At 43.7% G+C, this 21,275-nt stretch overlaps 1 protein-coding gene across 3 annotated transcripts in view; it reads left to right on the top strand.

The window, feature by feature from the left end:
• COQ5 (coenzyme Q5, methyltransferase) overlaps positions 1-21,275 on the top strand; it is a 39,063-nt gene that overhangs the window by 4,218 nt on the left and 13,570 nt on the right. The window contains exons 1-3 of one of the 3 annotated variants that reach the window (XM_029619096.1): positions 5,566-5,807; positions 12,650-12,799; positions 20,235-20,459. In XM_029619096.1, the coding sequence (XP_029474956.1) occupies positions 5,645-5,807; positions 12,650-12,799; positions 20,235-20,459 (538 nt within the window). In that variant the 5' untranslated portion in view covers positions 5,566-5,644. Of the gene's footprint in view, positions 1-5,565; positions 5,905-12,649; positions 12,800-20,234; positions 20,460-21,275 lie in introns of those variants that run through there. The other 2 variants (XM_029619098.1, XM_029619097.1) reach the window with 2 other exon arrangements.

Genomic DNA, 21,275 nt, shown 5'->3' on the forward strand with positions numbered 1-21,275 from the left:
GGAGAACCCCGGGACTTACGCGAGTCCCGGGGTCTGCGCGCGCCGGTAGGCCTATGTAAAATAGGCTCACCGGCGAGCAGGGCTCTTAAAATCCGCCCCTACATTTTTTAAAAGGGCTAAAAGAATGGAGAAAGAATAGCACACTTGATTAAAACAGCTGGAATTACAATATTACTCAAACCTGGGAAAGACACTGCAGGAGCTATAAATCTATTTAAAAACTATGCAGAAATTGTAGCCTCCAGCTGAATCTGAGCAAGGGCTGGAATCCCGATGCCAGACCATCTTTCCCCTTTTTCATAGTCCTGGTCCAGGGGTCATTCTCCGGGTAGCTGCGATTCAATGCCAAGAAGTGCAGTCATGCATCTGGGATGCAGAAATCCAAAGGAGCTGCACATCATGGGGGGGGGGGGGGGGGGGGAGAAAGACTGACGTGCATGGACTGGGAAAGAGACCTTGAAGATGATCTGAAAGTGACAAAGCAATATGACAAGGTGGTGGCTAAGGCCATGAAGAATGCCGGACTGCATCGAAAGAGGCATAACCAGCAGAAAAAAGGAGGTGATATTGCTCCTGTACAGGTGTGGACTCTTCTTGAGTATTATCTTCAGTTCTGGAGACGTATCTTAAAAAAGATAGAGACAGGATCGAAGCAGTCCAAAGAAAGGCAACCAAAATGGTGTGGGGTCTGCAACAAAAGCCATATAAGATGAGGCTGAAGGATCTAAATATGTATACCCTGGAGGAAAGAAGGGGGATATGATACAGCCATTTAAATACTTGAAGGGTATAAATGATGCATGGGAATCGAGCCTCTTCCAATGAAAGAAAGCTGTAGAACTAGGAGTGATTTATGAAGCTCCAAGAGGGTAGACTCAGGAATGACGTAAGAAAATATTTCTTTAGGGAAAGGGTAGTGGATGTATGGAATGCCTTTCCGGTAGAAGTAGTTAAAATGAGAAGTATAATGGAATTCCAAAGGCATGGGATAAACAGGATCCCTAGTGACTAAGAATGGAAATGAAGATAAGGGTTAATCTACACAGAGCCGCAGTTACTATATTAAGGGGTAGATTTTAAAAGGGTGCGCGCAGGCGTACATGTGCATGTGCTACCCGGCATACACACATGTACCCCCGATTTTATAACTTGCGCGCGCAAGTTATAAAATCATAGGTAGGCGCGCGCAAGGGGATGCACAATTGTGCACCTTGTATATGCCGAGCTGCGCTGCCTTCCCCCGTTCCCTCCACCCCGCCTTCCCCCGTTCCCTCCACCCCACCTTTCCTTCCCTTCTCCCCTGCCCTGGTGCTGAAGTAAGTTGCGCGTGCCGGCCAACTGCCGGCGCACAATCCCAAGCACAGCAGCAAATGGCTGCTGTGCCTGAAGCCTCTGGCCCTGCTCCCGGACAGTCCCGCCCCTTTTTGATGTCCATAATGAATATGCATGAGTTATATTTGCATGCACTGCCTCCATTGCATGCAATTTTTTCTCATGCATATCCATATTATGGATATCCTGGAAACCTGTACAGGGGCATTATCCTCCCTTTTTCCTAGTACTTATGCCTCTGTCTATGCAGCCCAGCATTCCTTTGGCCTTAGCCACCACCTTATCACATTGTTTTGCTACCTTCAGATTGTCAGACATTATCACCCCAAAGTCTCTCTCCCGGACTTTGAACATCCATCTTTCACCCCATCCTTTGGATCATTACACCCAAATGGTCATTGCTAACATTATCCACCTGCATGTAGATCAAAGTAGTTACTCTGTCCTATTACTTCTGGATTGTTCTACCACTTATGATATCATAGACAATCAACTCTTGATTTGACATCTAAGAGACAGCATTGAAGACACTGCCTTCAAATGGTTTGAATCAGAACTCAATGTCACAAGGACCATCAAACTCCAATCTCAATGCCCTAGGACTCATTCCTCTCCCTGAGCTTTTTCAACATTTACATTCACCTAATCTGCGACCTCATTCAGTCATTCAACATTGGATGCCATTTATTTGCTGATGACATCCAATTCTGCAAAAAACTGGGATCAGACTAAACCTCATCCATTGCTAATCTCAATGACTGTCTTACGCAGTAGCCCAATGGCTTATTTATTTAATACTTTTATATTATACAAAATCAAACAACATGGTCAATGAAGAGCAACCACAGACTCAAATTAAACTCCGCCAAAGTGGAATTCCAATGACTCAGAAATCAAGATCATCCCCTTTGAACTTTACCTTCTCTGCCGGGTACCCTCTTGCAACCAAAGGAGTCAGTAGAAAGCTTAGGAGTTCAAATTGATCAGAATTTCATGATGAAAATTCTTATCTCTAAGGTGGTAAGGACTTTCTTTATTCATTAGCAAGAGATTTGTCAACTATGCAACTACCTTGATAAACACAACCTTGGTAACATGATATATGCGTTAATCACTAGCCGAATAGACTACCGCAACTCTCTAATGGCACCTTTAGCTTCTACAGAATACAGTGCTAAATCGTGGTATGGACCAAAGCAAGCAACCACATAATGCTAATACTATACCATCTGCAGTGGCTCACAGTCAAAAGCAAGATGCAATTCAAAACCCTGTGCTTCATCTATGTGTGCGAATGAACAAGCCCCTGAATATCTCTCCCAGCTTCTTTTCCCCTCTCCTCCCGCTAGAGAACTCTGAACCTCCCAAATGGTTTTTGTTTCCTCCCCTCCTATTGTTTCACATCAACTTTCCTCTATAAGACTTTGTGTCTTCACTTGTTATTCCCCAAAAATCTGGAACGAGGTACTGCTACCCTTATGCCTTGAGCTATGTTACCTCACTTTCAGAAAAAAAGTTAAGGCCTGACTCTTTGGTCCCACCTTCCCTTAGAGTCCTCTCAGCAAAGACAGTCTTTCCAACCTATCTACCTGAACCGTCATGTATGGACTATAAATTATACACCCTGGCTTTACTGCTATCCATTGGAAATTTGATTCAGCTGTAATTGTAAATGAGCTTTGATCAATGTACTGTAACTATTAGATAAAACTTGTTTTGTAATCTGCATTGAGGCCACTTGTGGAAAAAGGAGGAATATCAAATATCTATAAATTAGTAATGTATGTGTATGTAGGCGAATGACAAGCAAGAACAAGCATGTGTGTGAGAATGAACATGTACGTGTGTATGAGAGTGAACATGTGTGTGTGTGAGAAAGTTTGTGTACATGCTGGGCCAGTCTCCTCTCCCCCACCTCCCCCACAATTTTAGGATGAGTGGAAATCAAAAGTTACAAAGTATGTGGGTGGGTAAATTAGTGAATGACGACAGACAAAGACCAAAATGGTCCATCTAGTCTGCCCAGGAAGTCTTTTTTTATTATATTTTTAAGGGTAGTAGCAACTGCTGCACTTTGTGCAATTTCTGTGCATAAAATACTGATTTACCCACAGAAGTCCATTTTTAAATTACCCTCCCTGAGTGTAAGCTCTCTGGGAAAGACTCATACCTGTACTCAGGGGTTCCCAATCTTACAGGGAACATGCACCCCTTTTCAGCTTCAAAAAGTTTTGTGGACCCCCACACACGTTTCTTTTACATGCCATAACACAAGAAATAATGAGATGCACTTTGAATCATTCTAATGGGAGGGAATTTCCAAAGCTGTTAAAAATTGCCCTCATAACTGAAGGTTGAAGCCATTCCGATTTCCAATCCAGCTGCAATAGGGAAAAGGAAGCAAGTTCAAAAAAAGTTCCAGGCTGGCAACCTGGCATGCCCTGACAGAAGATCAGTACTGATACCTGTAGACTGGCAATCTAATTTTTGAAGGAAAACTACCCATGGAGTTTCCTTTTGAAACTCGGGCCGGTGGGGGAAAGACAGTATTTTTGTTCCTGCATATTTTTCATCTGCTTTTGAAGCAGGGACAAATAACATGCGTGAAAGTATGCATGTGGATTTCAAAATTAAATCTCTGCATGTACTTTCCTTCCCCCAACCTGTCCTGCTCCTTCCCCCCCCCCCTTGCCCGTAAAAGTATGTAGGTACTTTTACCCTCAGTGGCAGGGAATAGCAATTTTCAAAAGGGCCTTTTTACTTGGGTAAACAGGTGTTAACCTACCTCAAGTTTTGAAATGTACCCTCCCTGAAAATTCACCCCCGTTTAGCCTTTTTAAAAATATTTTATTATTTTTTTTTACAATTCTTACAAACATAGAAACTGATAGTCACAAAATAAGTTAGAAAAAGCAAAACAACAGTCTGCATTTCAACGGGAAGGCTAATGAGATCTCCATGTCTGTCTGTGTGTCTCCCTAAATATCTTTTGTGTTTAATGGTCATATCCATATCTGGTTGTTGTCTTGTCTTCCCTCCTCCTTTATCTCTGGTTGTCATCTTTCGCTTCTTCCCTTTACATCTGTCCAGCATAATTCCTGGAGTCCTCTCCCTTGATAGGCTGCCATCCACTCTTACTCCCCTTAACCAGGTCAATCATGGATTCCTGTCTCCCTCTTCATCCTCCATTTTCTCCTTCATTCCTGTCTCATTCCTTCTCCCTTCAGTCTTTTCCCTCATACAGTCAATCCCAGTCCCTTTTCCACCTTTGAGCCATTCTACTCACTTTTCTGGTGCAGCTCTCTTCTCCTGTCAGGCCAGTGGCAAAGCACTTGGCAGTAGTGGGAAATATTTCTCACCACTGTGGTAACTCAACTTTTCTCTGCTCTTAGTGTGTACCAGAAGCTGCAAAGGTTCTGACAGCCACAGTCTGCCCCTCGCTTCCCCACATTCTCACAAAGTGCAGCAGTGGAGTTTATGATTCTTGAGGCCTACTGTCCCCCTACTCTGCTAAACATGCAGCAGTGTGGTTTGAGGCTTCTAATGGATGTGAATGGCCCCTCTCTGTCCCTCCTCCTGGTTTCCAGCAACATGGGGTGAAGTTTTCCGGGCCATAATATGCCCCACTCTTACTCTCCTGGCCTATTGCAGCAGCAGCCCACTCATTTTCTTCCTAAAGTTTATTCTTCTGGAGAACTCCTGGGGGATCAAAGACCCCAGGTTGGGAACCACTGCTACGGTATATGCGATTTGTTTTAAGGTACTACATAAAAACTGAAACACTAAGGTATGAACTCCTGCATGTGGTAAGGTTTGCACAGCTGATAGAAAGTGGTAATAAGGCCAAAGAAGTGATAGCGGAATTAGAATAGTATAGGCAGGCACAACTGGGCAGAAAGGGATTGGCTAAAAGTCTTTATCTGCTCACCTACCAAGTTACTATGGGGGTAGCTCGGGAGCTAACGCTAGCTCAACCGCATGTCATTCATGACACATCCTTAACTGATAAAGTCTTTGAAGTGCCGAAAAGCGGAATATAAATAAATAATAATTTCATCCGAGAAATGGCAAAACGGCAAGCAACGTGGTTCTGCGGCATCAGGAAGCCCTCAATTTTGCATTATCGGATTGAGAAGGGCAAGCTCCATGGCAACGTAATCCCCGCCTCGAGACGTCACTCCGCGACACGTCACTACAGCTCATCACTTCACGCCAGCGTACCCCGTCACGTGCGCCGTGCGACTTTAACACGGCATGTAGGGGCTGTTCTCTTTGCGCTCTTTCCATTGGGTGTGTAGTGTGCAGGCGGAAGATGGCTGTTTTGGCGGGCGGTCGATGTCTTGGTGGTTTGTGTAGTCGGTTACTGGGTAGCCCTGGGAAGCTCTGGTTCCTGCGGCGACAGCACACAGACGGGCAATACAAAAAGGCGAGCTTCGGATTCCAGTCCGTTACCGAGGCTGAGAAGAACGAAAAGGGTATGGGGCCAAACAATAAATGAGAGGTTAAGCGGGGAGGGAGGACAATCACAGAATGAAGCGGAAAGAGACGAGAGATGAAAGAGACAGAGAAGGGGTAAGCAAAGAGGAGAGCAGACGCTGAAAAGAGGGCAGGGGGAAGAGGACTGTAGGAACTTCTACATCTGCTTTGAAACCTGCCCTGCGCAGGGATTCTTTGCTTTTTATCACATTTTATTCCTACATCTTATAAAAACACTCAACCAAAGGATGTTTACAAAATCTAATTGAGGTTATTTTGCAAAAGCCTAGTAGAAGTAAATGAGTGTTAATGATAACCTTTGCAATGATTTGAGGAATAATTTATAGTTTTTTTTTCTCTTACATAAAGACATAGATGTGAAAGACATTGTTAAGGATTTAAGCTAGGCTTTTGCAAGATAACCTCAATTAGATTTTGTAATTTATCCCGAGCAGGGATTATACTGCCAACAGTTTCCTTAGCTGTGGAAGTAGGGGAACCTAATCTACTTCTTAAATTGCGCATATTCATCCCTTTATTGTGCCACCCCGTCAAAACTACCAGAATAAAAGCAGCCTGAAATAAGGCTTAAAAACTGAAAAAAAAATGTATATAATATAAATTAATACTTTAGTGGTATAAGCAAAACCCCTAGTTTCTGCTTATATCTTCATGATTCTGTGGCAAGCATTAGCAATTTCTGTAGCAGATTTGCTGTGAAGCTTTGCATAAAGAGCCACATCTCTGATTATGCAAAAAATTCTTTCACAGTTTACAAATACAGTACCAAGTACAAAAATTATATCTAGTTAAGATCTATAAGTTACAAACTTTTAACTGTGAAATGTCATTTTTGTTTTGAATTGAAATGGTGTAACCATCCTTTTATATTTTCTTGAGAGAGTCCCTGTTTATTCAAGTATGAGTTTCTATGTGCTAAAATGTCAGCATCAGTAGTTTATACAAAACAATGGCTACACCCCTCAATTTGTCCTGGAGTCCTCTCCCTTGTTAGGCTGCCATCCACTCTTACTCCCCTTAACCAGGTCAATCATGGATTCCTGTCTCCCTCTTTATCCTCCATTTTCTCCTTCATTCCTGTCTCATTCCTTCTCCCTTCAGTCTTTTCCCTCATTCTGTCAATCCCAGTCCCTTTTCCTCCTTTGAGCCATTCTCACTTTTCTGGTGCAGCTCTCTTCTTCTGTCAGGCCAGTGGCAAAGCACTTGGCAGTAGTGGGAAATATTTCTCACCACTGTGGTAACTCAACTTTTCTCTGCTCTTAGTGTGTACCAGAGGCTGCAAAGGTTCTGACAGCCACAGTCTGCCCCTCTCTTCCCCACATTGGGCAGGTAATAAAGAAGGAACAGCAAAAAAGTTGGTGACAGCAAATAAGATAAATTATAGAACCATTTGAGAACTAAAAGAAGATTTATATTGTGATGATAATTCTAACACGGTGAATAGAGATAAAGTTGTCCGAGAGGATTAAGAGAATTACAGTAGGATATTTTTAACAGGGTGTTTGAAAAGGGTAAAGTTTCACTTATATAAAAAAGAAAAAACACTGAACGGGAAGAGATAAGTGATGTAAAAGAGAGTGCAAACAGAGGAGAGGGGTTGTAGCCCTTTGCGGGCAAGAGCCCATGAGACTGCAGCACTGAGCATATAGCCATTCTACTCACTTTTCTGGTGCAGCTCTCTTCTCCTGTCAGGCCAGTGGCAAATAATATAGCGCGACAGTATCTGATCATTGCAATTATTTTATGCTGAATCTGCCGTGATTCCAGGTATTCTTCCTTGAGATCCTCTTTCTGTTCCTTTTGTATTTTGTGAATGCTGATTTTCTTTTTTGCCTTTATTTCTTCAGCCTTCTCTTCAGAGAACCATAATTGCTTCCTTGTTCTCTTGCTTTTTACTTTTCTTATATAAAGATTTGTTGCCTTAATTACTCCTTTTAATTTAGCCCACTGTTGTTCCACTTCACCTACTTTCACGCATTTCTAGCGCCATCTCAAGGTATTCCCTCAATTTAACAAAATCTGTATTTTTGAAATCTAGGATATTTATCTTTGTGTGACTTTGTTCCATCTTGGCTAATATATTAAAGCATGCCATCTGATGATCACTGGTGCTCAGGTGGGCACCTATACAGACAATAGAGATACTATTGCCATTCATGAGCACCAGGTCCAGTATCGCTCCTCCCTTCATGGGTTTCATCACCATTTGTCTAAGCAGAACCTGTGAAGGGCATCCACAATATTTCCACTTCTTAAAATTTCTGCAGCAGGGATACACCACTTCACGTCCAACAGATTAAAATCTCCGAGCAACACTTTCCCCTTTCTTTCCACCATTTGGATGTCTTCGGCCAGACTGATTCAGAAGCCTATAGATCCACCAATTGTAAATGGAAGTATCTTTTTTTTTTTGTTTCCTTTTTAAGGACATACTTCCTCCTTTCCCTATACCCCCCTATATTGAGTTTTCAACATAGAGCTACGGAGAGGGTGGTGGATGCCTGGAATGCTCTTCCGGAGGAAGTGGTGAGGAAGAAAACAAACTGATTTGGAAGGCATGTGGATCCCTAAAGAGTGCATGAGAGTAACCTGCAAGGACCAGCAGCTAACAGAAGGCATGGGGATTACTGCCCTTAACAATCAATTTTCATAATTTTGATGCAACATCACTCTCCACTTGGGGGGGGGGTGGGGGGTGGAGGAGGAAGGGTAATAGGATTCAGACAGCCAATGCTGGGCCCTAACTCTTACAGTTACTAATATGCAGATATTAGGGGAAAAGTGCAGGACTACTTCTGTGGCTGTCCATAAGCAAAGCACATTCAAGTTGCATTGTCTGAATCAAGAGGGCTGCTGACCCTGTAAAAATGTTGCTAACAATTTTGTTTTGGGTTTGATTGTTAATAATACTACCTTTAATATAAGGCTTCTCCAATACTGCCAATTCCAAACTCTGTGCTTTCCACCTGGCTGCGCCATGTGCTTGGAATAATCCTTCCTGAACTGGTGCGTCATGCTCCCTCTCTTGCCATGTTTAAATCCCATCTAAAGACCTATCTTTTTGAAACCACTTTTAGTTATGTAAACCGTTTTGATTAAACACTGTTTGTAAAGACGGTATACAAACACTTTTAAATAAATAAATAAATCTTAGGCCTGATTGTCTGCTTTTAGTCTTGACTAACTTTCTTTTCTTTTAACCAAGTCTCTTGTTCTGTATGTTTCTTATTAGATTGTAAGCTCTGAGCAGGGACTGTCTTTTTGTATGTTTGCATAGTGCTGCATGTCGTGTAGCACTATAGAAATGTTAGATAGTGGTAGCTTGGGGATAACCTGCATAGAGCAGCAGTTACCACCATAAACTTGTTTGGCAGACTGGATGGACTGTTTGGTCTTTTTCTGCCGTCATTACTATGTTTTGGGTCTCCTTTCCTTAACGGGTTATAGCTTGGGATTGACACATCCCATTCATGAGACATACTGAACCATGTCTCTGTGACAGCAACAATATCCAAGTCTGCCTCCACTATTGGGGCCTGCAAATCTGGAATTTTGTTACTGAGACTATGATCATTCGTTCACATGGCTTTCAAACTTTTCTCTCTGTTTACTGCTATTCCTGGGCACCTTTTCTTCTATTATGCTTAAGAGTGGACCAGTTTTGTTCTTTTCTCCACTCCCTTTCTGTATTTGCATGTATTGGGGGGTGACATTCTAATTCCATTGACTTCTAATTTAAATGCCTGACATTTTCTGAGTTTCTTGCTTAGGATCCTTTTTCCTGCCACAGACAGATGTAGACTATCTTTTCCATATAGTCTTATTATTCCATTCATGGCCCCCAACATATCCAAATCCTTCTGTGCAACAAGTTTTGAGTCATGTTTTGAAGTGGTCTATATAGCTTAGTCTTTCCCTTCCCTTTCTGTGGATAGGTAACATTTCTGAAAAGACATGTGCCCAAGCTGCTTCCCAGAGTCTGGAAATCTCTGTACTGCATGGATATTGTTATACGTAGTGCTGGCAACGCACAATTAAGCTCTGGAATTTGTTTCCAGAGGACGTGGTTAGTGCAGTTAGTGTATCTGGTTTCCAAAAAGGTTTGGATAAGTTCTTGCAGGAGAAGTCCATTAACTGCTATTAATCAAGTTTACTTACCTAATAGCCACTGCTATTAATTGCATCAGTAGCATGGGATCTTCTTGGTGTTTGGATACTTGCCAGGTTCTTGTGACCTGGTTTGGCCTCTGTTGGAAACAGGTTGCTGGGCTTGATGGACCCTTTGTCTGACCCAGCATGGCAATTTCTTATGTTCTTATACAGTGTACTAGGATCAATGCCGGTGATATTGGGGGTCAGAAGTGTAGGCTTGATGGAAAAACTAGGTTGTAATTGTGCGATAGAATGTTAATATATTGTCATAGGCTTCTGCTGGGAGAGTATTCTGGAGCCTGAGGAAGAAGATGAGAAGGTGCATATTTGGTTTCAGGCCAGCATGGAGTCTGGGAGTAGGGAAACATTAGGTGAGCTCTTGTTTCAGATCTCAGCCTAGGTGGGTTTGTAGGGGGCTAGGCAGCCTTTCAGATAGGTAGGGCCTATGCCTTTTTGGGATTTGAAGGCATTACAGAAGGCTTTGAGTTGTACCTGGTTTAGGGGTTGGAAGCCAGTGGAGGTCCTGGAAGATTGGAGTGATGTGGGCCCTGAGGTTGTACCCTGATGATGTCTGGGCAGCAACGTTCTGCACAGATTGTGGGAAATTAATGCAAGAGACCCACATAGTGTGCTGTAGAAGCCCATTTGGGAGAGAAGTGTGTGTCAGGTGGCCTGTGTCCAGGTATGTGTTTATCTGCTTGAATTGCCTGAGGTAGAAGAGGGTGCTTCTGTAGATATTTGTGGGTAATTGTAGTTTGGAGTCCAGGATAACACCCAGACTCTGGATTTCAGGTTTTATTGTAAGGGGGTATCATTGAGCATCATTTTGAGGTCAGCAAGTGGGATGGAATGGGACCTATGTTTTCTGCCCTCAGCAGAGGAGACAATCCTAGCCATCACTCAGTAAAGGTGCAGGAGGGAGATTCTGCAGGCTAAATTTGAATAATTATTCAACATTTTTTAGATGAATGTGTCGTGAGGAGCTGTGGAGGCAATTTGCGAGACTGGAAGGCTGAGCATCTAATGGTATATGACATTTTAATGTGGAGAAGTGCAAAGTAATGCGTTTGGGGGAAGGGTGGTCCCGGCTGCGTGTACGCAGTGCTGGAGTTGCTGCCTGGGAAGGGGACCTAGGAGTCCTTGTGGACAATACATTGAAATCTTCAGCTCAGTGTGGGTGGTGGTAAAAAGCAAATAAAATGTTAAGAATGATCCCAAAAGGAATGGACAATAAAATGGAAAATATATTGGCTCTGTCTAGAGCCATAGTGTGACTGTGCTTTGAGTATAGAGCATAGATCTGGTCATCCCATCTCAAAAAAAAATCCACAGTGGAACTAGAAAAAATGCAGAGGAGGGCAACAAAAAACGATAAAGGGGATAGAACAGCTCCCTTTTATGATGAAGGGATACACAAGTTAGGGCTCTTCACATTTGGAAAAGAGATGACTGAGAGGGAACATGATAGACGTTTATAAAATGAGTGGGATGGAACACGTAAGAAAAGGATGTTTGTTTACCCTTTCAAATATTAAAACAAGGGAACACTCCCTGAAACTAACAGATTTAAAACAACTAAGAGCTACACACAATCCAACTGTTTAAATCAGTTGCCAGAGGATGTGGTCATGGTGCTATCTTAGCAAGTTCTGGAGGAAAAGTCCATAAACCATTATTAGTTGGGTAGACTAAAAGCTATTGCAGTTCCTGGGAGTGAGTAAAGGGGGTTTAAAAAAGGTTTGGATAAGTTCTTGGAGACAAAGTCCATTAACTGCTATTAATCAAGTTGACTTAGGGAATGGCTTCTGCTATTACTGGCATCAGTAGCATGGGGGGATCTTAGTGTTTGGGTACTTGCCAGGTTCTTGTGGCCTGGTTTGGCCTCTGTTGGAAACAGGATGCTGGGCTTTATGGACCCTTGGTCTGACCCAGCATGGCAATTTCTTATGAGGAACAAGAAATTTAATTTACTTCTGGAATCCTGATGAGTATCTGGGACCCAGACTGGCCACTACTGGAGACCGGATGAAGGGCTCGATGGATCTTGGTCTGACTCAGTATTGCATTTCTTCTGTTTTGCTGGGGCTTAGTTTGTTGAATGTGGCTTAATTCCAGATTCTGAGAGACAATTTGTTCTGTTCATCATGATATCTCTACTGGATCCTGCTGACAGAAGACTTGGACATCACCAGCATAAACTAAGCACTGAAGATCAGATTGTCTGATCCCCCTCAATTAGGAGTTTGAGATTTGAACAGGGTTGGGGAGAGGATTGACCCTTGTGGGATGCCACATGGCAAGGCTTTGGCATCACCCATGACAACATGCGGTCTTCCTGTTACAAATGAGTGGAACCACTTTAGAGCTGGACTCCTGATGCTGGTGTTGGCCAGTTTGTCTATTAGGATGTGCCATCCCAGTCATCACCACTTACTTTAATTACTCTCAACCATGGCTTGCTTTCTTAACTCAGATTCTTTTTTTGTTCTTTTCTTGACTATATTGTAAGCTCCAAGAAGTAGGGCTGTGTCTGTAGAATGTTGTGTACATCTGATATGTGCTATACAAATAACACTCATTGACGGTAAGAACATAGCTCTGTGACTAGTTCTGCTAATGATATGTTGTGTGAAGAATGACAATCAGTCTTGATCTGATCTTTCCTCAGTCCATGAGTTGTTTGACCGTGTTTCTCTGAAGTATGATTTAATGAATGATGTTATGACCCTTGGAATTCATCGGCTCTGGAAGGATAGCCTGCTACGCCTCATGAACCCTTATCCTGGAACTCAGCTCCTGGATGTGGCTGGAGGGACAGGTAAAACTCCAATATGGAACTTTTGTTAGTTGGATAACATTGGTAATTTAAAGCAATAGTACTAAAATACCTACAGGTTTAAGTGGAGAATGATTCTTGCATCAATAACAGAAAATATCAGCAAAAAAAGACCACTTGGTACAGCAAGTCTGCTCATTTATTCCTAGTCATATTGCAAGATTCAATCCCAGCTGCCATCCATAGAAATTTCACCTTTTCGTAGCATGTGGATAGATGGATTCAGGACCAGTGGGTCATGCACCTCTACTAGCAAATGGAGATGGAGCAAACTGATGTCACAGTTTGCAGTGACATCAGCTTGCCAGTATTTTCCGTCTCCAGCAGATGATGGATGTGCATTTCCCTACTGGGGATTGCTTCAGATTTTAGAAAGAATTAAAAAAAAAAAAAAAAAAATGGCCCACTCCTGCGGTGATACCAAATGGTCCCTCAACCAGTTGAGAATTCTTGAGGAGATTTCTGTGGCCCTCTCAGATGTGTGCCTTGGTTCGGTAGCTGGTTTTTAGCCAACATGGACTTAACTGATTGTACAGCTTAAAGGCAGCAGGTACAGGAAACAGTGTGTGGCAGTGATGACAGATGCCCTCGCCCCCTGCAGCCGGAGACTCCTTTCTCATCTGGGAAGAACTGAGCTCAGGTAAGTTTAAAAAAAAAACAACAAAAAAACCTCTTAGAGACCGTGAAGGAAGGTTATTTGGGGATTCCCCTTCCCTGGTCTCCGAGCTCAGTGCACCATTCTGACGTTTGTCCCATCCTGAGGTAAGTTCAGGGACATGGGCAGCTTGGTGGGTCGAGCAGCCACTTGGCTAGGCCCTGCTCAGAGGCTTTTTCACTGCATGCTGCGTTATAGGCCACGACAAAGTGTTTGCGTGCTTTTGCCTACTCGTTCTGCTGTCCTCTATAGGACGTTGATTCAGTGGTGTGTCTATGCTTCCAGGTTTTGGACGCTTAGTTGAGTCAGCTTGGGTATCCAGGGTGAGCGGTGTCTGGCTTGGACGAGCACTTATCCTGTGTGTATAGTGTATACATATGTGTGTGTGTATATGTGTGTGTGTGTGTATGTATGTATATATATACAGCCTGAAGAGGTAATGGGTAAAGATGTGTCAGGAGAAATACCTGATATTTGGAACTCCCTTGACTGGTTTGTCAGCAGGGGACAGCAGCTCAGTGGGCACCGCCCAATTCCCTCCTAGCTTTGGCATGGATCCTTCTGCCTTTTCTTGGGTAGAATTTTTTTCAGGGATTGCAATCCTTTCTTTAGGCACAGTCCTCAGCCCCTTCTGATTCTGTCAAGTCAGTTTCTCAGGCAGTGGTCTCTCCCCCTTCTGGTACTATATTTAAGTGCTGAAGAACTCTTCAAGCTGCAGGTATTCCTGACAGGAATCTGGAGGGCACTGATGAGGCAGATCCTGACTCCGGAGAATGGGGAAATTCCTCCGGGATTAGATCCATATAGGACTATGTTGCGGCTCTTTCATAGAGATGAATTGCCAGCCCTGATTTCCTAGACATTGAAAATGCTGGGAGTTCCTTGAGCAGATTCCTTGTCTGAGCAAAAGAAAATCCCATTTTTGGTTTCTTTGCATAAAGCCTCTTGCTTTTTTTTTCCTGGTTATGGAGGGCATTCAAGAATTGATTGATTTTGAATGGGGTGCCCCAGAGGCTAACTTTAAAGGGGGTTGGACCTTGGAAGGCTTGTACCCCCTGGATCCAGTGGCCAGAGTGGATGCGCTTGTCTGTGCATCTCTAAACGGACCCCTATCCCCATGGAGGGAGGAGCAGCCTTGAAGGATGTGTATGGTAGAAGGATTGAGGCCATCCTTAAGCATTTGAAGCAGTGGCAATGACTTTGCAGATAGCTTCCTATTGTTTCCTGGTGGCTCGTTCTTGTTTGCTTCTCACTCTGGAGTGACTTCCAGGGCAGTTATGGAACCCGCTGCCACCTTCTTAGCAGATTTGACTGATTTGGTCTGTACCTCTGCCAGAGGAGTGGCTTCGGTAACAGCAGCCAGATGCCATTTATGGCTGAGGAATTGGTTGGCCAATGCGACCTCCAAGGCTAACATTATGAAATTGTCTTTTAAGGCTTGCTTTTGTTTGGGAGCGAGTTGGAGAAGCTGGCCAGTAAGTGGGGTGAATCTCCAGTTCTGCAGTTGCCGTGCCCTTTTGGTAAGAGGGGGCTGTCCGGAGGTTCCAAGTGTTTTTGATCCTACAGAGGGATGACCTTTCAGAGGAGTCAGCCTTTTGGCAGGTCTCAGTCCTTTCGTCCCAGACAGCCCAGGCGAGGCAGGGGCTCGGATACTGTAGCCTCCCAACCCTCCCAATGAAGGTTTGCTGACCACCATATCCTGTTTCTGGGAGTGGGCACACCTCTTTTATCAGAGGTGGGTCGCGATCACATTGAATCAGTGGGTCCTGAAAGTGATACAAGAAGGGATATGCACTGGAATTTGTGTTCCTCAGGACATGTTCATGGTATCTTCCTGCCACTCCCTGCAGAAGAAGCAGGCGGTGGAGTGTACACTGTCAAGGCTCTTCAGTCTGAGGGCTGTGGTTCCAGTACCCACGTGTCAAGAAAATACAGGTGGCCTTCCACTTATTTTGTTGTGCCCAAGGAGGGAGGGCTCCTTTCGTCCCATCCTGAATCTGTCATTTGTGGGTGACTCATTTTCACATGGAAACATTGTGCTCAGTGATAATGGCTGTGCAGTTGGGGGAATTTCTGACCTCCTTGGATTTGTTCAAGGCGAACCTCCATATTCCTATCTGATTGGAGCTTCAGTGTTTGTGTTTTGTGGTATTGGGGTGCCATTATCAGTTTTGGGCACTGCCTTTTGGTCTAGCCACCCCTCCCAGAACTTTTTCCAAGATTGTGGTGGTGGCAGCAGAACTGAGAAAATATGGGATTCAAGAACATCTGTATTTAGACTGATTGATTTGGGCCAAGTCTCTGGAAAAGAGCAGTCTGGTGACCCGCAAGGTCATCTTCTGTTACAGGAGCTCGGTTGGGTGGTGAACCTAAAAAAGCTTGAAAGACTTTGGTAGAAAAACCCTTCTGACAAATCCGAGAAGATTTGTCTCCGTACTGAACCCTTACGAATAAATCAAGACTATTATGCAAAACAAATACATGAAGTAATTTTCAACTCAAAACGTCTATTCGAGACAGCCAAGAGTCTGATTAAAGACCCCTCCTCACTTCAAATAAGATATTCACTACGCTACAGCTCTAACTGAAAAAATCCAGAGGTTGAACCAACAAATCACCTTTACCTACGCCCCTCACACTTTGGATGACTTACCGTATTTGCCGGCATATGGGACGCAATTTTTTCCCCTCAAAATTGGGGAAAAATATGGAGTGCGTCCTATGCGCCGGTAATCAAAATTAACAACGTCCGGTGGGGGGGGGGGGGGGGAGTAATGTGAGGGTGTGCCGCCCGATTGGCCAGTGCAAAGGAGGCTTGCCCAGCACCGGCCAATCAGGCGGTGCACCCTCACTCCCTGACGCTAGCACGTCACTCTTTCCCCCCCCCCCCCCCCCCCCCCCCCCCCGGACGCTGTTAGTATAATCAGTAAAATTGTGCAGCTGAATAATCACATCGCATGGGCGATTACCCTGCACTGGTGCTAGGGCTCTATGAGCATGATCAATTTTAACAGGCTGCTTAGAAAGCCACTTAGAAAAATAAGCAACCGGATTGTTCCTCTCCGCTTTCTCAGGCAATCAGGCGGCACGCCCTCGCTCCCCAATGCGTCACTTCCCCCCCCCCTCCAGACGCTTTTAGTATAATCAAAATTACTAACAGCATCCCGGGGGGGGGCGGGGAGGAAGTGACGCAGTGGGGAGTGAGGGTGCGCCGCTCGATTTAGCTGGTACCGGGCAAAAGGGGTTTGCCAAAGCACAGCAAGCCCCTTTTGCCCAGCACCAGAGAATGATGCACAAGACAGGGAATTTTGATTGTCTACACAATTTTAAGGAAAAAATAATTTTCTAGCTTGGCTGGTGCTGGGCAAAAGGGGCTTGCACCGGCCAAGTTAGAAAATTATTTTTTCCTTAATGTGTAGACAAAAGGGGGTGCGTCCTATACGCCAGCAAATACGGTAATTACAAATGATATATGGTCATCCTTTTTTTTTTTTTTTTTATTTCAAAAGATTTTTATTGGAATGAGAAGCATCGCAAACATATCCAGAAAAGACAAAATACATGTCAGAGGCCAAATGTTGGACATGTATGTGGGACACAGAACAGAATACAGAAACAACCTCATAATCCATTTTCCATAGTTAAGAAACTGAGTATATGGTCATCCTTTGACATAATCTCAAAGCTGGAAATAAGCAAAATAACTAAAATCAGCTACTCACCCCCTTGACCTGATTCCTGCCTCCTTGATGAAATGAGTAAACCTAATTAATAACTGCTACAATCACACTTGTCAACCTTGCCCTTACTGTAGGACATATGCCCCATAATTAAAACACTAAATATACACAAGAAGAGGACCTATACAGTAATTAAATTCATTTATTCTTTATATTTCATTAACCTGTCTAACATTAAAATCTATCTAACACACTCATCTGTCACACATACACTCACATATAAAATCAAATTTCATCAATGAACATGAAATACACAATGATATAATTATACAGTGCAAATTCTCATTACAATTTCATTCAAATATTTAATAATTTATATACAAACTCTTCTACAATCCATAACTGACCCTATTCTGCGAGGCTTTGACTCTAATGAATCATACTGCCTGGTGCTAATTAACTTAGCAGCCTTCAACACTGATCACAATGTTCTATGTCACCAGTTGAGAAACATCAGGATTGATGGAAATGTACTAAGATGGTTCTTATTCCTTATCTCTCCATGTAAAACTTGACATTCACATATCTGATACATTCCAATGCGCAATAAGTGTGCTGCAAGGTTCAGCGCTATCAGCAACCCTATTCGATATATACATGCTGCTTTTGTGCAAATTATGTACAGAACTTGGTATTAACTTTTTTCTTTATACTATTTGCAATTCTTTATTCCTCTTAAAAAAAAAAAAAAAAAATCATTAAACCACATATTCCCACACAACCTCTTATCTCTCAGAATAAAGGCCGCCTAGAAATACCAACCATAAATTCTCATCTAACTCAAACTAGAGATTGAGCGATTTCAATTGCTTGCCCAAAGCTTTGGAACTCAATGCCAGAAAGTCTGTGAACAATACCAGATAAAAAAAAAAATAATTTTTAAGAAAGATCAGAAAATATGGCTATTCCCTATTGTTTATGGTTTGGCTGATTCAGCCAATTCACCTGGACTCAGATATCCAAAATTTTGTCTAACTATACCCCCTTTTCTCTCAAATCCCCCTTTTATCTGGCCACGATAACATATTATGTCTTATGTGTCTTCCTATGAAGTACCCCCTTAGTTTAGTATGTTTACCTTAGGCATGCACAGATGAATACCTTTGTAATTCATCTTATGTTTGAGTACCAACCAAGTACACTGTTGTGAACTAGTGCTTTTCACATGGAATGACTATATGTAAAACACTCAAACCTAGCTAAGAGCAGTCTTCAGCCATCTCAGTTGTTGCAGCATCTGGGTATGTGATTCAATACAATGTAGGGCAAAGCTTTTCTGTGGAAGCTCGTATTCAAAAATTGATGTCTCGAGTGTGTCTCTTGGTAAGCACTATATGTCCAACAGTGTGGTCCTATCTACAGGTACTCAGGTTGATGGCAGCAACCCTGGAAGTGGTGCCATGGGTGAGGGCGCATATGCATCAACGTCAACGCTCCCTGCTGTCTCATTGGAACCCGTAGTCTCGGGACTATTCAGTTCGGTTCTACCTACCAATGGAAGTCTACTCTCACCTCCAGTGCTGGTTGCAAGCGAATCTGCAAAAAGGAGTTTCCATGAAATTGCCTGACTGGTTGGTACTCATGACAGATGTGATCCTCCAAGGTTGGGAAGCTCACTATCAGGAACTAACTGCGCAAGGATACTGGGATATAGAGGAGTCTCTCTGGAATATCTATTGGCTCGCATGCTTGCAATTCAGCAAGAGACTGCAAGGTCGAGCAGTCCAAATAATGTCTGACAACCCAAGGACAGTGGCTTACATCAGTCAGCAGGGAGGCACCAAGAGCAAACAAGTATCGCAGGAGATAAACCAACTTATGGAATAGGTGGAAATGCATCTTCAGGTGATTTCGGCATTGCATGTTGCAGGAAAAGACAATGTAAAAGCAAACTTTCTCAGCAGGGAGAGTTTGGACCCAGGAGAATGGGTATTGTCAGATGAGGTGTTCCAGCTGATAGTGGCTCACTGGGGCCTTCCGTTTATAGACCTGCTGGCAACTTCTTCTTGCCATGTGAAAAGTTCCTTGATTCTTCAGTTCCAGGAGAGATCCAAAGACCTTGGGTATCTATGCTCTCCTGCAGGTCTGGCCAGAAGACAAGCTGCTGTATGCTTTTCCCCCATGGCCCATGTTTGGGCCATGGGGGAAGGATCGAAGGCCACAGGGGGATAGTACTCCTGGTGGCACCGGATTGGCTCAGAAGACCATGGTATGTAGATCTGCTAAGACTCATGGTAGAAACCTCTTTTGTCTTTTGCCGTACAGGAGTCTATTGCAGCAGGGGCCTGGCCTTAACGAAGATCTGACTTGGTTTTGTCTTACGGTCTGGCCCTTGAGAGGGCTCGCTTGTTGAAGCATGGATATTCTGCGGTGATTGCCACCTTGTTACGAGCTTGAAAGTTCTCCACTTCCTTAGGCTATGTGTGGGTTTGGCAAGTGTTTGAGGTGTTCTTCCTTCAGTTAAGATCCCACTCGTTTTGGAAGTTTTGCAGGATGGGTTAAACGGATTGGCCCTTCATTTTTTTTTTTTAAGCTTTTTGGTTCTCTAGCATCCTGAGTAGAAGGCATGGAAGGCAAAAACAGCGATCCTGGATAAGGAGAGTCTTGCAGAGGTTATTCTGTATCTGGCAGCTGGGATGTATCCTTAGCAATTTGAGCAGACTGGATGGGCCAGATGGTATTTTTCTGTCATCCTTTACACTCAGCCCCCTCCCCCCCCCTACTTAGTTTCCCATGGCCTTGCTGGATGGTTCCTGACCACTACAAACCTGCCAGCATCAACCTGGTGGGGTCTGGGGAGCTGTAGCATCCTAGCTACCTCATGGCATGCAATAGTACTACATCATTCTTCCTTTATATGTCCCTTGGTGGATGATATCCCAGCCACCACCAACCTGCCAGAATGAATCTGGTTGGTTTCTGGAGGTATTTGGCAGTGGATAAAGTGGGAGAAGCAGATTCCTCATACTCTTCAACTCTTGTGTGCTGACATTTTTATTTGCTTTCTCTTTTTTCAATCCAGGTGACATTGCCTTCCTTTTTCTTGATTATATACATTCTCAGCGGGAGGTTCAATTGCGTAGAGATCTGAAATCCTACCAGAATTTGTCATGGTTGGAAGTCTCTAAGAGTTACCAGAAGACAAGACAGGACTTGTTAGGCGGTTCTCATGTTGTGATATGTGACGTCAATCAAAAGATGATGGCCATTGGGGAGAAGAAAGCACAGCACCTCGGCTATACGGAAGGTGAAGAAATATACTGGGGGCTTCCATTCACTGGACAAAAAATAACTTGCTGGGATTTCTCCGCTAGCAGCTTTTCTTTCTTTCCTTGCCTCAACCTCCTTCTGTCCCAGCTAACCTATCCCTACTGGAGCAGTGGTAGCCCATTCCTGGCTCTGCTTGTATGAGATGGTATGCATCAATCACTCATGGTGAGCAGTCCTCATACTGCTCAATAGAAAGAGCTGGTGTAGAAGTTTGAAACACAGTAACTTCAAATTAACTTTGTACTAGCAGTGCTGGTAGGGGTGCCAGAAGCAGCACAGATGGGCTCCTTCTGTTGTATGGGAGGGGGAGTTGAGGGAATAAGGACAGGGTGAAATTCTGTTGGAGGTAGGATGAGGTGAAAAGTAGGGAGTGAAGGGAAGAGTGGGTGAGAGGATTGTGGGAGAGGGATGAGAGGAGGTTGGCTGCTCTGAGATGTAAAGCTCCTCTTCCCCTCCCCTGCCCCCCACTTGTCAGCCTTGAAAACCCACATACCCAGTGACTAATAGATGAGTGGATTTTTCAAGCCCTGGCTATCATTCCATTTTTAGTGGATGCAGAAACAGACTGCAGGCAAATGGGGACTCTCAAGCTAACAATTGCAGATGTGTGGGTTTTTGTTTTTTTCATTCTAGCAAAGAACATGCAACTCGTCATAGTGGTCGGAGGGAGAGTTTAAGGGATTAATTAAATAAGCTTTCTCTGTACGTTCCCAGATCAGTCCAGATTTCTGGGTTTTGCCTCCCCTCCAGCAGATGAGGACAGAATTTTACTGAAACTGCCACATAAGCCGAG

The sequence above is a fragment of the Rhinatrema bivittatum genome, chromosome 11 (genome assembly GCF_901001135.1).
Source record: "Rhinatrema bivittatum chromosome 11, aRhiBiv1.1, whole genome shotgun sequence".
Classification (NCBI taxonomy): Eukaryota; Metazoa; Chordata; class Amphibia; order Gymnophiona; family Rhinatrematidae; genus Rhinatrema; species Rhinatrema bivittatum.